The sequence below is a fragment of the Lathyrus oleraceus genome, chromosome 2 (genome assembly GCF_024323335.1).
Source record: "Lathyrus oleraceus cultivar Zhongwan6 chromosome 2, CAAS_Psat_ZW6_1.0, whole genome shotgun sequence".
Lineage (NCBI taxonomy): Eukaryota > Viridiplantae > Streptophyta > Magnoliopsida > Fabales > Fabaceae > Lathyrus > Lathyrus oleraceus.
Window position 1 is genome coordinate 410,232,282 of NC_066580.1, and position 16,466 is coordinate 410,248,747.

Consider the following 16,466-nt stretch of genomic DNA (forward strand, 5'->3'; position numbering starts at 1 on the left):
TCAGTTGCCATTCAGCGGCTTGGAGAGGGTTCCTTCTTCCCAAGAGATTGCTGACCTGCTTCACATAGATGTATCTGAGATTGTTGCTCATATGACTACCAAAGGTGGAATTCAAGGTCTCCCATCTGATTTTCTCATTGCCCAAGCTACTCTGTTTGGGAAGGCAATGAGTGAGAACGCTTTTGAAGCCATATTTGTACTTCTCATATATGGGCTAGTGTTATTCCCCAACATCGACAACTTTGTTGATGTGAACGCTATTAGGATTTTCTCCGCTCTTAATCCCGTTCAGACTCTGTTGGGTGACACTTATTTCTCTTTGCATATGAGGAATGCAAAGGGTGGTGGATCCATTGTGTGCTGTCTGCCTCTGTTGTACAAGTGGTTTATTTCGCACTTGCCTCAGACGCTCGCCTTCAAGGAGAACAAGGGATGTCTACGGTGGTCCACGAGACTTATGTCTCTCACTAATGATGATATCTTTTGGTACAACCGTGTTTATGATGACGTTCAAATTATTGATTCTTATGGTGAGTTCTCCAATGTGCCTCTTCTTGGTACATGTCGTGGAATTAACTACAACCCTGTTTTAGCTCGTCGTCAGCTTGGGTTCCCCTTAAAGGATAAACCTAACAACATTTTGTTAGAAGGTGTGTTCTTTCAAGAGGGTAAAGATCCCCAGAACTTGAAGGGCAGGATGGTCCGCACCTGGCGCAAGGTTCATAGAAAGGGAAGGAAGGAGCTTGGTCCAAAGAATTGCATTGCTTTGGAACCCTACACCGCTTGGGTGAGGAAGAGAGCTCTTGAGTACCGCATGCCCTATGATTATCCGAGACCTACCCCTATGGTTATGGTTGGGCCTTCAACTCTCCCTAACCAAGGAGTAGAGGAGTTGAGAGATGAAGACCGGTCGCGTGCATGGGTTCACGAGCGAGAGGAACTTCTTCAACAACTCAGAGATAAGGATGCAGTGATAGAGTTTCTAGAGCATTAGGTTATTGATGAGTCTGATGATGTGGTTACTTCTCTTCTCCCTCTAGGACTATGATTTTATCTTCCACTAGTTCTCTAATAAAATGATGACGAATATCAATATGTTTTATCCTGCTGTGCTGAATAGGATTCTTGGAAATATTAATATCACTCAAGTTGTCACAGTACAATGTCATGACATCTTGCGTGACATTGTATTCACTCAGCATCTGTTTCATATAAACCAGTTGAGAACAACTACTTCCAGCTGCTATGTATTCAGCTTCAGCAGTGGACAGAGACACACAATTTTGTTTCTTACTAAACCATGATATTAAGTTGTTCCCCAAGAAGAAGCATCCTCCTGATGTGCTTTTCCTATCATCAACACTTCCAGCCCAATCAGCATCACAGTATCCAATCAGTAGAGATCCAGATCCATGAGTGTATAGCATCCCATAGTCACTAGTGCCATTGACATATTTCAAGATCCTTTTCACTTGGTTTATGTGACTGACTTTTGGTTCAGCTTGATATCTAGCACAAACACCTCAGCAAAAGCAATGTCAGGTCTGCTTGCTGTGAGATATAGCAGACTCCCTATCATGCTTCTGTAGAGACTTTGATCTACACTAACACCATTTTCATCTTTAGAGACTTTCAGATGAGTAGGATCAGGTGTCCTTTTGTGACTTGAATTCTCCATGCCAAACTTCTTGACAATATTTTTGGCATATTTGCTTTGAGATAGAAAGATAGAATCTTCCATCTGCTTGACTTGTAGCCCAAGAAAATAGGTTAGTTCTCCAACAAGGCTCATTTCAAATTCATACTGCATTTGTTTCACAAAATGTTCAACCATCTTATTTGACATCCCACCAAACACAATATCATCCACATATATCTGAGCCACCATTAGTTTTCCTCCTTCATTTTTGACAAATAAGGTCTTATCAATGCCTCCCTTTCTATATTCATTGTCAATGAAAAACATTGTGAGTCTATCATACCAAGCCCTGGGGGCTTGTTTCAACCCATAGAGGGCTTTCCTCAACTTATACACATGCTTTGGAAGATTTGGGTCTGTAAACCCTTTAGGTTTTTCAACATACACTTCCTCATTTATGTAACCATTCAAGAAGGCACTTTTTACATCCATTTGGAACAATTTAAACTTTAGAATACATGCCACTCCAAGCAATAGTCTAATGGATTCTAGGAGAGCTACAAGGGCAAATGTTTCATCAAAGTCAACTCCTTCAACTTGAGTGTATCCATGTGCTACCAATCTAGCTTTATTTTTAGTAACCACCCCTTGTTCATCAGATTTATTCTTGCAAACCCACTTTGTTCCAATAACATTTATTCGTTCAGGTCTTGGAACCAGTTCCCATACTTCATTTCTCTTGAATTGGCCTAACTCTTCCTACAAGGCATTGATCCAGAATTGACCAGTTAAGGCTTCTTTGACATTCCTGGGATCAATATTGGACACAAAAAAGCCATGTGAGATCACTTCCCTTGATCTAGTTGTGACCCCTTTATTTGGGTCTCCTATAATGAGATCTTTAGGATGGTCCTTCTGAATTCTGATAGAGGGTCCCTTATTAATTTTGTCAGCTTCAGGTTCAGCTTGAGTGAGTTCACTGTCATTACTTTTTTTCTGGGAAATCAGCTGGGGCATCATTTAGAGATGTATCAACATCGTCTGTGACATCAGTCTGTTGATCATCAACCACAACATTGATAGATTCCATCATTACTTTGTTCTGGAATTAAAGACCCTAAAAGCTCTGCTGTTTGTTGAGTAAGCCAGAAATATTCCTTCATCACTCTTGGGATCCATCTTCCTTCTTTGTTCACGATCAGTCAGGATATAACATTTACTACCAAACACATGGAAGTATTTGACAGTAGGTCTTCTTCCTTTCCAGACTTCATATAAAGTAGTTGGAGTCCCTTTCTTCAAGGTTACTCTGTTGTGAACATAGCAGGATGTGTTCATAGCTTCAGCCCAGAAGTGGTAGGGCAATTTCTTAGCATGAATCATAGCTATGGCAGATTCTTGGAGAGTTCTATTTTTCCTTTCTACCACACCATTTTGCTGAGGGGTAATGGGAGATGAGAACTCATGACTAATTCCTTCAGATGAACAAAATCCAACAAATTTACTATTCTCAAATTCTTTCCCATGATCACTTCTGATTCTGATAATCTGACTTTCTTTTTCTCTTTGAAGTCTTAGGCAAAGATCTTTGAATTCCTCAAATACATCAGATTTTTCCCTTATAAAATTGACCCAGGTGTATCTGGAGAAGTCATCCACCACCACATAAGCATACTTTTTCCCACCAAGACTTTCCACCTGCATAGGTCCGATCAAGTCCATGTGGAGAAGTTCCAGCACTCTGGAAGTGGTGTCATGTTTGATCTTCTAATGTGACATATTTGTCTGTTTTCCAATCTAACACTCCCCACAAACTCTTCCTTCATCAATCTTTAAGTTTGGGATTCCACTGACAGCTTCAACAGATATAATCCTCTTCATTCCTTTAAGATGCAGATGGCCCAATTTTTGATGCCATAGCTTCACTTCTTCTTCTTTGGCTAGAGTACACATTGATGAATAACCAGTTTCTTGAGAACTCCACATATAGCAGTTATTCTTGGACCTAATTCCTTTTATGATCACTTCATTTTATTTGTTAGTAATCAGACATTCAATTTTTGTGAAGTTTACATTTAGACCTTGGTCACACAGTTGACTGATGCTGATTAGGTTTGCAGTCAGTCCTTTAACAAGTAGCACATTGTCAAGGTTAGGGACTCCAGGGCAGTTTAGCTTTCCAATCCCCTTGATTTCACCCTTTGCTCCATCACCAAAGGTTACATAGCTGGTGGCATGAGGATGAAGGTCAATTAGCAGGTTTTTGCTTCCAGTCATGTGTCTGGAGCATCCACTGTCAAAATACCAGTCTTCTTTGGCTGAAACTCTGAAGGAAGTGTGAGCTATCAGGTTAATAGCACCAGTCCTAGGAACCCACTGTTTTTTGTTGACAGGGATGTGGTGTTTGGGTCTAGGTTGATGATGAGAAGGACTAGGATATCCATACAACTTAAAGCAGAATGGTTTTATGTGGCCAAATTTTCCACAGTAATGACATCTCCATCTTTGGTGTTTTCCTTTATGTTGTCTTTCCTTATGATATTGTGACACATGATGTGACATATTTGGTTTGCTACCAGTGTGACTACACTCAGGTTTGGATTCATTGAACCCAAGGCCAGACTTGTCTCCTGCCATTTTTCTAGTCTGGAGGATTTTGTCTAAGGTGTCAGATCCACTGTTTAGAATTCTGACATACTTTGTCATCTCATCCAGTTTGGAGTTCAAGAACACTGCTTCAATCTTCAACTTAGAGATGGTTTCTAAGTGTTCTGTCTTCTCATCCTCCAGTTGTGTTATCAATTTCTTCTGAATTTCCACTTGTTGACACACTTCTTCACTTTTGTAACACAACTTTATGTAGGTAGTGGCTAACTCATCAAAGGTTACTTCATCATCACTTGAGTCTTCATCAGAACCCCATCTTCCAGTCAAGGCAGTCACAAGTTTGGCAGACTCTTCTTCTGTTTCACTTTCATCAGACCAAGTAGCAGCAAGACTCTTCTTCTGTTTCTTGAGGTAGGTCCCACATTCAACTCTAATGTGTCCATACCCATCACATTCATGGCACTGAACTCCTTTTCCTTGTTTGGACTTTTCATCAGATCTTGTTCTTCTTCCAGCATCATTGGACCTACTGATGTCAAATGAGTTATTCTTGACATTAGACTTAGACCTTACATCCATCTTTTTCAGGAGTTTGTTGATCTGTCTCCCCAGTAATGCTACATCATTTGCCAGATCTTCATCAATATCTTGACCACTTTCTTCCTCTTTCTCTTTAGTGTTTGACATTAAGGCTATGCTTTTGACTTTCTTTTTAGATCTATCACTTATTCCCAACTCAAATGTTTGGAGGGATCCAATTAGCTCATCCACTCTCATATTGCAGATGTCTTGAGATTCTTCTATGGCTGTCACTTTCATGGCAAATCATTTGGGAAGTGACCTGAGAATTTTCCTCACTAGTTTTTCATCTGACATCTTCTCACCCAGGGCTCCCGAGGCATTAGCAATTTCAAGGATATTCATATGAAAGTCATGAATATTTTCATCTTATTTCATCCTCAAATTTTCAAACTTGGTAGTAAGCAGTTGCAGTCTAGACATCTTTACTCTAGAGGTACCTTTATGAGTGATTTTGAGAATATTCCAAGCATCTTTAGCCACCTCACAGTTGTTCACCAGTCTGAAGATGTTCTTATAAACCCCATTGAATATACCATTCAATTCTTTAGAGTTTCCAAGGGCTAGTTCATCCTCCTCCTTGATCCATTGTTCCTCAGCCTTCTTATCAGTTGTAAGTTCTCCTTCCTTAGTAATAACTGGATGTTCCCAACCTGTTAGAACAACCTTCCAAGCCTTATTATCCAAAGATTTCAGGAAGGATACCATTCGAGGTTTCCAGTAGTCATAGTTAGATTCATCCAGAATTAGTGGTCTGTGAACAAATCCTCCATCTCTATCCATAGTACCAGAAAGTAACGTCCCAAGATCTCACCCAGAACCAGAGCAGGATGCCTGCTCTAATACTAATTGAAATTCTGGTATCGGATACGAGATGTCGAAGGTAATGTCACGACACGAATATCTGAACAATATAAACAGGATAAAAGATAAAGAACAATAGTACAAGTGACACAAGCAATTGTTAACCCAGTTCGGGGCAAACTCACCTACGCCTGGGGGCTACCAAGCCAGGAAGGAAATCCACTAAACAGAATTATTTCAAAGACTCTCAGTAAACAACTTCAAGTTACAGTCTTTTCACCTAATCTCTACCCGTGTGACTTCTATCTAAGAACTCTTAGATAAGAGATCCTACTCATTCCTCCTCAATCACAACAGTGATGTAAAAACAAATATTACAATGAAAGAAGACACTCTTCAAGAACACATACTTGATATTGCTTAAAAGCTTCAACCAAGTAAACACACACTCATGCTTCAAAGCTTTAGAGTGGACAAATTATAACTCAAAAGTCAGCCCAATTCAATCATCAATGGATGAATGAATGGCTCACAATACACACGTTCACACAAGACTAAAACCCTTATTCTCTCTCACTATTTAGTTCGTTATTTCTTGTGTGTTAAAACCAGGTTTTTCGTGCCCTTTATATAGAAGCGTTTGACTGGTCTTGGACATCATAAAACCCTAAAACTATTTTCCATTCATATCTTCTTATGACAGCTGATCATATCTTGTTGGAAAATAAACCAATCTGGTTTTAATTACTGATTGAATGGTGCGTTCAATCTTCACATCAATGACACATAGATTAGCATAAAAAGCGCAATCACAAAATACATAACATTTAGACTGAATGTTCTGTATACAAATGTCTTGACATCGGGTTTGACATCTCAGCTAAATCCTACACAACCATATTTTAAACACTCTGCAGGAACCTGTTATCTCATGTCAAGACAACACTTGTGACAACTTGTGAAAACTCTAGGTTTTACCAAAATTGATGCCAACACATAGAACCAACACTATTAACTACTAACTTTTAATTTCAATCCCTTTACTTTAATGTCATTTAATTCTAGCTTTTATACATTTGCCATTGTTCATATCATTCTAATTGTTTATGTTAATGCAATTTTAACTTTGTCCATTTGGACCAAATTGTGTGATGTATTTTGTTTGTGTATACTTTGTTTGTTTGTGTGGTCTTTGACCATTAATGTACATAATAACAACAAAAACCTTTAAAAAAAATTGTGTGGACTGTTGGCTTGATCTTGGACAAATGAACTTAGAACTTAGGCAACATTCCTATGCTAAAGAACTTGGCCAATGCCAACTTATTCAGAAACCAAGTGCTTACAATTTGAAACTTCATCTGATACATCATTCAAGATCTCTCTAAGTTCATCTGCAACATGATCATTGAGAAGCTGTTATTTTGAACCTGTGACTTGTGAAATTCATCTGTTACATGGGCTACCTTGAAGAAGATCATGGAGCGGATAAGCTTGGATGTGGCCATCTTTATTTGATACCTTTGATCTTCAAGATAATATAATTGTGCATTTGTGTGTTGCTTGATTCTAAAAGTCCAAGGGAATACTGGGTTTCTATTGACATTCTTGTCTATTGGATTGCTACCCATTTGGTCAGATCTTTTCAACTCTAAACTTTTACTTTTGTACATAGGATTATTCTCTTCATCTTCTCCCCATTTCTTTAATTTCAAAATATCTCCCTCTTTTTCCAAACCTTCTTTGATTGAACTTATTTTGTTCTAAACTTTGACCACCTTTGCAAAAAGATAGAAACTTTGGCCTTACGCCATTGCATTTCAAACTTCTTTTCTAAATCAAACTTGTAAAATAGACTTAACTATACTTGACTTAAACTTTCGAAAGCCAAAAAGAACTAACTCATTCAAGCCATTTTTAGGCCTTTGTGCCTTTCAAACTTAATTTTTGTTAAAAGCAATGCATCCACTTTGAAATTTGTATCACGGACTACGAGGTTTTGATCCCTCATTTTTATGTTGGTACGTAGGCACAAGACCAAAGGTCTTGCCAAACACAAAAATATAATTAATGAATTCTTTTCTCATCCTCCCGTTCTATTTGTTTGTAAACATCACTTTGTACGAAATACATATGCACACAAAAAGGGCTCCCTAGGAGTACCTAGGACACTTTGGGTGCTAACACCTTCCCTCTATGTAACCAACCCCCTTACCTGTAATCTCTGACTTTTTATTAGTTTTGATTTGAAAACTTCTTACTTTTGGGTTTTGTTCATACTTTTTCCCTTTTCCCTATGAAACCATAAAAGCACGGTGGCGACCCTTGTTATTTGATTTCTAGCTTATCCATAGCTTGATGATCATGAATTTACCGCTACAATATGACCTCAATTCAACCTAACTCCAAGTATATTGAGAGATACAGGGAGTTGAAATTTGAGGTACATGAACTGAGTTGCTTCGATTTAACCTCAAAGCAACTCAATCTTATTGCCTATATTGGTAGGACTTCAGACGACCAAGGATCCAAGAGAATTGATGAGAATTAAGAGAGAATCGCAGAGAAGAAAAATCTGGAAAATTACCTTCAATGTTATGCAGAACTTGATCTCTCTTGATTCAATTCGTGTTTGATCTTGCTTATGGAGCTTGCAGAAGTAGATTAGGAATGGTACAAGGCTTTGGATCCTGGAGTTTTTGAATCTCCAAACAGTGAGATTCAAACTTAAATTTCAAGTGAAATTTCTCATGTTTTCCTTTCAATTGTGAGGGTTTCAAATGGGGGAGGCAAAGCTGGAGCGAAAGGGTCCTCAAAACTGATGCAATGGACCTCTATTTATAGAAAATGCAAGTGATATTTTCACCTTTGAAAATTCTTCCAAATTTGGCAATGTGGTGTGCACGCTTGCATGGGCATGTACAGGCCCATGACGCAACTCAATTAAGTCCAAATGCAAGTGAGGTTGAGTTATAATGTGGATTGTGATGCAAGGAAAAAGTGTATTGATTATTGAAGAATGATTCTTGCCATTTGATACAGCCATGTTTAGGCCATGCGCAGACCCCTCAAACCTTGTCCAAAATGGATGAATTTGGATTCTTTGGAAAGGTTAGATCAAGAGGAACAACTCTTATGTTGAGCACTCTTCCATATGGAGCTTGTATCATGATAAATTTTGAGGTGTAAGTTTGAAATTTTCAACATGTCAAAATATTTTCTAAGTGTTAAGCCATATGTTCAATTATTCCACCTTGGCTAACTTTTTATGTGAGCTTCAAATGAGAAAAGCGTCTTCATAAAAGTTGTAGCTAATTCAAAAACCTTCAAAATGGTCACACATTTGACCTCATTTGGATTTGGGATGAATGAGTTATGCATTTTTGAAGTTGAGGAAAATCATTTATTCAATGGTATTGGTCCAAAATGACCTATAATGTATCCTCATATCACATGCTCATAAAAGTTGAATTAGCTCCTCCTACAAACATAAAGGTTTAAGTAGACACCTTTAATTTTATTGTGAAACTTGGAAATCTTTCATATCATAAAAATTGAGAAAGTTATGACCTTGGGAAGTTGACCTCCAAATTAGGGTTTAGACAAAATGACCTATAATGTTTCACCATAAAAAATGACTTTACAAGAAAAACTAGATCTAGAACTCAACATGAAAGTTGTTTCAAATGTCATTTAGAGTAACTTTTATCTTGGAATAATTTTCATATGACAAAGATTATATGAGATAGGGTCTAGGGGACCCCCGATTTGATCAGATGAATTCCTCTGGTCAACCCCCATCAACCAACTTGCTAGCTTGCAATTCTCTTGACTTTTGGGACTAATGGGAGATCATATATTCATAAGATGATTAAATTTGAAGTATCCATTGAAATCTTTGATCAAATGTTGAAGAAGCTTGGTGAAGAAGTTACACAAGATACCCATATGAACTAGGGTTTCCAAGGCAAACCAATTCCAGACTTTTGATGAATTTTTGACCAAAATAATATGTGAAGCTCATGGAGGTCCATATATGATGCCTAGAGCCATAGTAAACCAATTCTTGATTGAACTCCTTGCACTGAGGGTCTTAAACCCTAGATATGAACTTGATAGATGAAAGGTGATTAGGTGCCTTACCTACAAAAGAAATAGACAAGTGCAAGGACATATTTTGGTATATTGGTTAGTAAATGATAAAATACAAACTATGATACGATCAGATGGTGCTTGGTGATCTCTCCCAAAACAAACTCAATGAGTAAGGGGTAAAGAGGATGCCAAGGTGCGATCCCAATGCCAATGCATATGATGTGAAAAGCATGAGGGATCTTAGGGTCAAAATTGGGGTCTTACAGTACGCATATCATATCATAAGCATTTTTGCGATATCTTAGGGCAAAAAATTATGTCTTATGTATTTAAGTCTCTGTAATCTCGTCGAGACGAACATTTCAATCCTCATATCTCCAAATTAAAGAAACTTAAATAGGGTCATCTGTCATACCCTCACTACGCCAAATAAGGGAAAAGAGGGCGCTTATTTTGGCCTATAACAGCGCTTTTAAGCGCCCTCTAATCTGGCGCTGGCATAGGTAAAGACAGCGCTTTGTTTTCCTGGAGAAAGCGCTGTCTAAAGTGGCCACATTATAGTGCGCTTTAAGAAAAAAGCGCCCTCTGGAGTGGTCCATAAAGGGACACCTTAGAGGGCGCTTTCTGGAAAAAGCGCCCTCTAAAGTTGTCAATGTAAAGTGTTTAGAGGGCGCTTTCTGGAAAAAGCGCCCTCTAAAGTTGTCAATGTAAAGTGTTTAGAGGGCGCTTTCAGGAAAAAGCGCCCTCTAAAGTTGTCAATGTAAAGTGTTTAGAGGGCGCTTTCTGGACAAAGCGCCCTCTAAAGTGTTAGTTATTTTAAAAAAAATTGTTTGAAAAACAGTGGATATTTAATTGGTAACCTGTAAAGCGCAAAAGTGTAAAATTCATATTGGTAACCTGTAACCTGTAAAGCGCATGCTGCAAAAGTGTAAAATTCATATTGATTTCATCCTTTAATCCAATGTTATACACCATTAATCCATTGATATATACAACATGAATCCATTTATATACAACATTAATCCTCCATATATACAACATTAATATATGATTCTTTGATCAACAATATACAACAACATATTCATGATTTAGTAAAATTACAACAACAATATACAACATATATACAACAACAGCATACAACAACAACATTCCATACATATATGTACAACAATATACAACCTAGCTATATGATTCTTTGATCAACAATGAATTGACACAATTCATCCTTGATTTCATCCAAATTTGCTCTTGAGTAAGTTTTGTATTCCTCAAAGTACTACAATTAAGAGAATAAAACATATTCATGATTTAGTAACAAATTAGATGAAATATTCGATAATATTAAAATAAACCCTAAGTTATTATTCCATACCATTTTCGGGATGTCTATACGATTCAACGCAATGATGTCTCTCATAAATCTCATTACAAAAAATCCGCAATCGACCGAATTATTTTGCTGAGGACACTACACAGAAAAACAAACAATATATATATAGTTAATTTCTTACAAACACTATTATAAGCAAAAAAACAAACACTATTATAAGCAAAAATAAGATACTTAATATATACCTGAACTCTGATCCAGGTAATGTCCTTCCTATTGCGGTATTTCTTTTTCAATCTAAATTTTATTATTGCCCTAACAGAATAAAAACGTATATTGAGATCAATCTGACAGACATAATTAAATATACAAATACACACGAATATTTAGGGGAATTTCACTTACGCGTCAACCGTCTTCTTCATATTCGGATATTTCGTCCAATCACCCGATAAAGAATCGAGATAATACACTATTAGTCTCGAAAGATCCATAGCAACCAACACCCAGTGACCACTGTAAAATAAAACAAAAATTTAGATAATTGAAAATTTTCTACGTAAAAGATATACATAGATTAGAATGAAATTATTAGAAAGAAAATCTAACCCGTTGCCAGAATTAAACGGTAAAAAATACAAACTGGGTGTAGTATTATCGCCGGCCGCCATGAATCTATCGACTAGATCATTCTTTACGGATGTTGGATTATTCATTATTAACGTTGCATTGATACGGGAAGCAGCAATAAAATTGAAACGGTTACACAATTCAGTTCCCCGCATCAATGTTACATACATATACCTTAAATAGAAACATAATAAACATTAGACTACTCATTGAAATGTGTAAATAAATTGTTCAACTAAGTAAATTATAGATTGATCGGAGTACCATATGTATGTATGAATGACAGCGATGCCCAATTCGGTGTGTTCAAAAAGTTGTTGGAAGTCCTCCTTTCCAATTATTTCGAAATGAGCAGCTCCGAAAACACCTTCATCAAAATCTATAGTACGAATGTTCCCATGCATAATATCGGACTCCTCCACCATTTTCTCAAGACGCATCATAATTTGAGATTTTGTCCCGGACGTCGTTGGAATATCCTTAGCAGCGCTTTTCAACTCTCGACCGGGAACCTAAAAATTCATATAAAATAAATCATGACTTTTTGTAATGTAACAGAATCGTTGCGTATATAATTCAATGGGTATATATATTTGTACCTCTTTTTGAGATGCAACCGACTCGATGCGTCTTGAAACTTTACCAACTTTATGTGTGGGTCTTGTAGGAGTCTAACATTACCATATAATTGATTAAATATCATAATTGTAGCTGAATTGAAATGTGAATACTAAATATTCATAATCATTTAGAACATATATACCTCGGCATCAGGGAAAATTAGATCTGACGGCCAACCAACAAAGGATCCGACTGCATCTCGCATCAACGTTGTCTCTGAAACAACGTCAGGTAATGGTAGACGGGCGTCCGTATCTAATACGAGGTCAACCGAAACTTTCATAAATCCCACCGGGAGGGGATTATGGTGAAGTAATTCACCCGAAGTATTGTGCACTTTTCCCTTGCCAACCATGCGATAAGTTGGTGACGATAGATACAGCTGACAAGGTGAAATGCCCTAAACCAATAATAAATGTTATTGTTAACTTGTATATGTGTCAAGTAAAAAAGTGCTATTTTAATTTCATAATAACATATATAATTACCTCGGGAAATTTCGGTTGATGATTGATACTAGCTCGGTCACTAGTATCTTTTGCCTCGGAAGCGCACCTTTCCTCTCTATACCTTGCATTCTCGTTTTGCAGTTGGAGTACTTGTGCCCTTAACTCCGCCAAGGTCTCCATCACCTCTTTGTTGGTAGGATTTTTTGTTTTTGTTTTTTTAAAAAATGACGACGGAGTCACACCAAAACCCTTACCCCTCACACGACCGGAATACTCAGGAACATTTAGTACTCGACTAAGTACGCTCCTGCAATCCTGGACCTCGGTTGAAGGTACGGTTTGGGATAAAGTCTCCTGAAATATTATTAGAGGAGATTAAAAATGAATTATATGTCTAACAAAATTTTCGATATAATTAAAGAAATAATGTTACATATACTTACACATTCGTCATAAACATTTTGGACCGCTTCAACGACAGCCCCATCCTTCCCAACCCGAGCAGCCTTCCATAATACGTGATCCGGAAGAGATGTTGCGTCACTTTTCTCCTCGGCTAGCTACACATTGAATTAGATTATAAGATCATCAATTATAACATATTGTGACAATGTATAAGCTCATAGCATTTGAATATACTCACAATTCTTTGTTGTAACCGTGCATAACCCGTACGCCCTTTTTTGTACGGATACGCGGGTTTTGATGCCCTTTTCCTATTTATGTCGCTTACTTCCTGGATAAAAAAGTTTAAGGCATATTAGAACCAAGTAACTTAACAATTGTATAATACCATAATTAATAGACATTACATGGAATTTTTCGTTTCTTCGTTTGGCGACAAAGTTATCCCATTCATCGGCTGAAATAATCTCGGCATACTTCATTGGCCGTTCTCCTTCAACAAATTTTCCTTCCTCATCCTTGAGAAATTTGTTGCACAAAAAGGATCGAAATCCTCGGAGTCTTTTTCCGGCCAATTGAATACAATATTTTTGCCGGCTTTCATCGATGTGAAAGGATCTCTAAAAAACATACAAATGGAGTGTGTTATTATAAAGTAATATTATAACAATATATGGTTAACAAATAGTCAACAAAAAAAACATATAACAATATATGGTAAGTACCTGTATCTCCGACCATATTTTTTCCTTGCCAACCTTCAAGTCCGGACTTCTCCAATTATCACATGTAATCGGAATATGTTGGCGAACAAGGAAACCAATGTAACTTGCCAACATTGAACCGTTAGGCTCAATTAGTTGGTCTTCAGCACTCCAATGTACTTCAAATTTTACACCCTTGTCTCTTGCACGAATGATTGACTTCATAACAGTCAATCCTCGTTTGATTTCTTTTTCAACATTATTACGTGATTCATTCGCGGCATGGGTATCGTCTTGGTTAGCCATTTTATCTGTAATATAAAAATGATTCAATAAGACCCAAGTAAGACAATGATTCAATACGTCAACACATTCATATACCTTCCATTTCTCTCATGTTACAACAATCTAAACTCTTTTTTTTTATCATTATTGAATACAAACTCACACACACCTACTGCATGCAAAAGACCAATACAAACTCACACACACCTACTGCATGCAAAAGACCAATACAAACTTGCATCCATAATCATCAAACTTCCAAGCACAAGCTCAAACACACTTCAAATATATCAGTTTTCAATCAGAAATAAAAAACTCAGTTTGCCCTAAACAACATTAATCAACATAATGCACAAAATGAAAAACTAAGTTTAGAAAATGCCCTAATCAAACACATGAAGAAAGTGAACGGTAACGATGGAGAAGAGAAATACCTTAAAGGTGACGGTAACGATGGAGAAGAAAGTGAACAGTGACGGTGGAAGAGGATAACGCAGTGAACGTGAACGGTGAGGGAGGGAGAACGAACGGCGACGATGACGGTGAGGGAGGGAGAACGAACGGAGGACGAGAGTAATCGCAGTAGAGAGTAATCGAGGTTGAGAGAAAACCCAGTTACGTAAACGAAATAGCTTATAGAGAGGGAAAATAAAGAGACATGCAGTATATGTTATAATTTTAATGTTTACTAAAGGGGACCTTAGAGGGCGCTTTTTAAAAAAAGCGCCCTCTAAAGGGGGCCTAAGAGGGCGCTTCTGAAAGCGCTCTCTAAGGCTTTCCAAAAGCGCCTTCTAAACTGGAAATGTACATGGACTTAGAGAGCGCTTTTTCAAAAGCGCCCTCTAAGGGTAACCTTAGAGGGCGCTTTCACAAAAGCGCCCTCTATTGTTGTCCCTCCATTTTTTTTTTGGCTTCACTTTAGAGGGCGCTTTGTTACAAAAGCGCCCTCTAAAGGGGGCCTAAGAGGGCGCTTCTAAAAGCGCTCTCTAAGGCTTTCCAAAAGCGCCTTATAAACTGGAAATGTACATGGACATAGAGAGCGCTTTTTTAGAAGCGCCCTCTAAGGTTAACCTTAGAGGGCGCTTTCAATGAAGCGTCCTCTATTGGTGTCCCTTCATTTCCTCATTATTTTTTCGCTTCACTTTAGAGTGCGCTTTGTTACAAAAGCGCCCTCTAAAGTGCGCTGTCTATTCCAATAGTATGCTCCTTATTTTTTCTCTTCACTTTAGAGTGCGCTTTTGTAATAAAGCGCCCTCTAAGGGGCGCTGTCTATTCCAGTTTTTGGCGTAGTGCCTAATTTTTAACCCTAAGACCCCACATATCATTTACATCCTTGCATACAAACAAGATCACAACTTGGTCCTCTCCATCTCTTCTTTGGGTTTTGCTCTTTGCAGGGATCACTAAACACCTTTTTGTTGGTGTTTTACCTTTGTGTTTACATGTTTATTGCTTATCTAATCACTAATCAAAATAGTAAAAGTATATCTTGTTTTCGTTAAGTTTATTGTGCAAGGTAAGGCTTTTCATCAAGAGCATAAAGCATGGTTCCTCAACTAGGGTTTGTTTGATTCCTCAAGTTAAAGTTTATTCAAACATTGGTTCTCAAGGGGCTTATCTCTCAAAACATGATCTCTAAGGTTATCAAGCATCTTTCAACCTCATTTTGATCAAGAGTATCTCAAAGTTTTGTTGCTTATTCCTCAAGAAAAAGTCAAAGGTTCATTTTTTTATATTTCCATGTCTTCTTCAACATGTTACCTCAAACTTTGAGCAATTTTATCAAGCTACATTCAAGGAAATATTATTTTGAGTTCATATGATCATCCATGTACCTTTAAATGCAAGAAAAGTCAAAGTACACAAGTTTATTTCAAGAGGTTTGACGAAAAAGTCAACCATTTGAAGTCAAAGTTCAAGGGATCATAACTCCTTCAATTCTCAACATTTTTGAATGATTCTTTTTTCATATGACTCTTCTAAATATCCTATACAACTTCTAGTTACATGACAAAAGTCAATTATGATTGGATGATCATCAAAATTTTGGAGACATTATAGGTCATTATGATTGGATTTTTCAAGTGACTTTTTCTCAACTTTCAAGGATTATAAATTCTTCAATTTTCAACATTTGAGGCTGATTATTTTTGCACAATATCATTTGCGATGCCCTCTACAAGTTTGCTTCAAGGATCAAAGTCAACTTATGCTTGGAAGGCCATGAAATTCTTTGAAACATTACAGGTCATTTTCATCCACTTGAGACTTAGAATTTTCTAAGTTACATGACCAGGTTTTGTGCCAACTTCAAAATG

At 37.3% G+C, this 16,466-nt stretch overlaps 2 protein-coding genes across 2 annotated transcripts; both read right to left on the reverse strand.

Annotated features, from left to right (window-relative positions):
• Positions 1-10,608: 10,608 nt before the first annotated feature.
• LOC127123461 (ubiquitin-like-specific protease 1) lies at positions 10,609-12,102 on the reverse strand. The gene is made up of 5 exons (XM_051053679.1): positions 11,664-12,102; positions 11,460-11,570; positions 11,300-11,369; positions 11,117-11,192; positions 10,609-10,628 (listed from the first exon to the last, which is right to left on the reverse strand). Exons 1-5 carry the CDS (start codon positions 11,852-11,854, stop codon positions 10,609-10,611), a joined length of 468 nt encoding a protein of 155 aa, XP_050909636.1. The 5' UTR covers positions 11,855-12,102.
• On the reverse strand, positions 12,057-12,673 carry LOC127123462 (uncharacterized). Its single transcript, XM_051053680.1, has 4 exons — positions 12,448-12,673; positions 12,284-12,355; positions 12,099-12,196; positions 12,057-12,063 (listed from the first exon to the last, which is right to left on the reverse strand). Exons 1-4 carry the CDS (start codon positions 12,658-12,660, stop codon positions 12,057-12,059), a joined length of 390 nt encoding a protein of 129 aa, XP_050909637.1. The 5' UTR covers positions 12,661-12,673.
• Between the last annotated feature and the right edge of the window lie 3,793 nt (positions 12,674-16,466).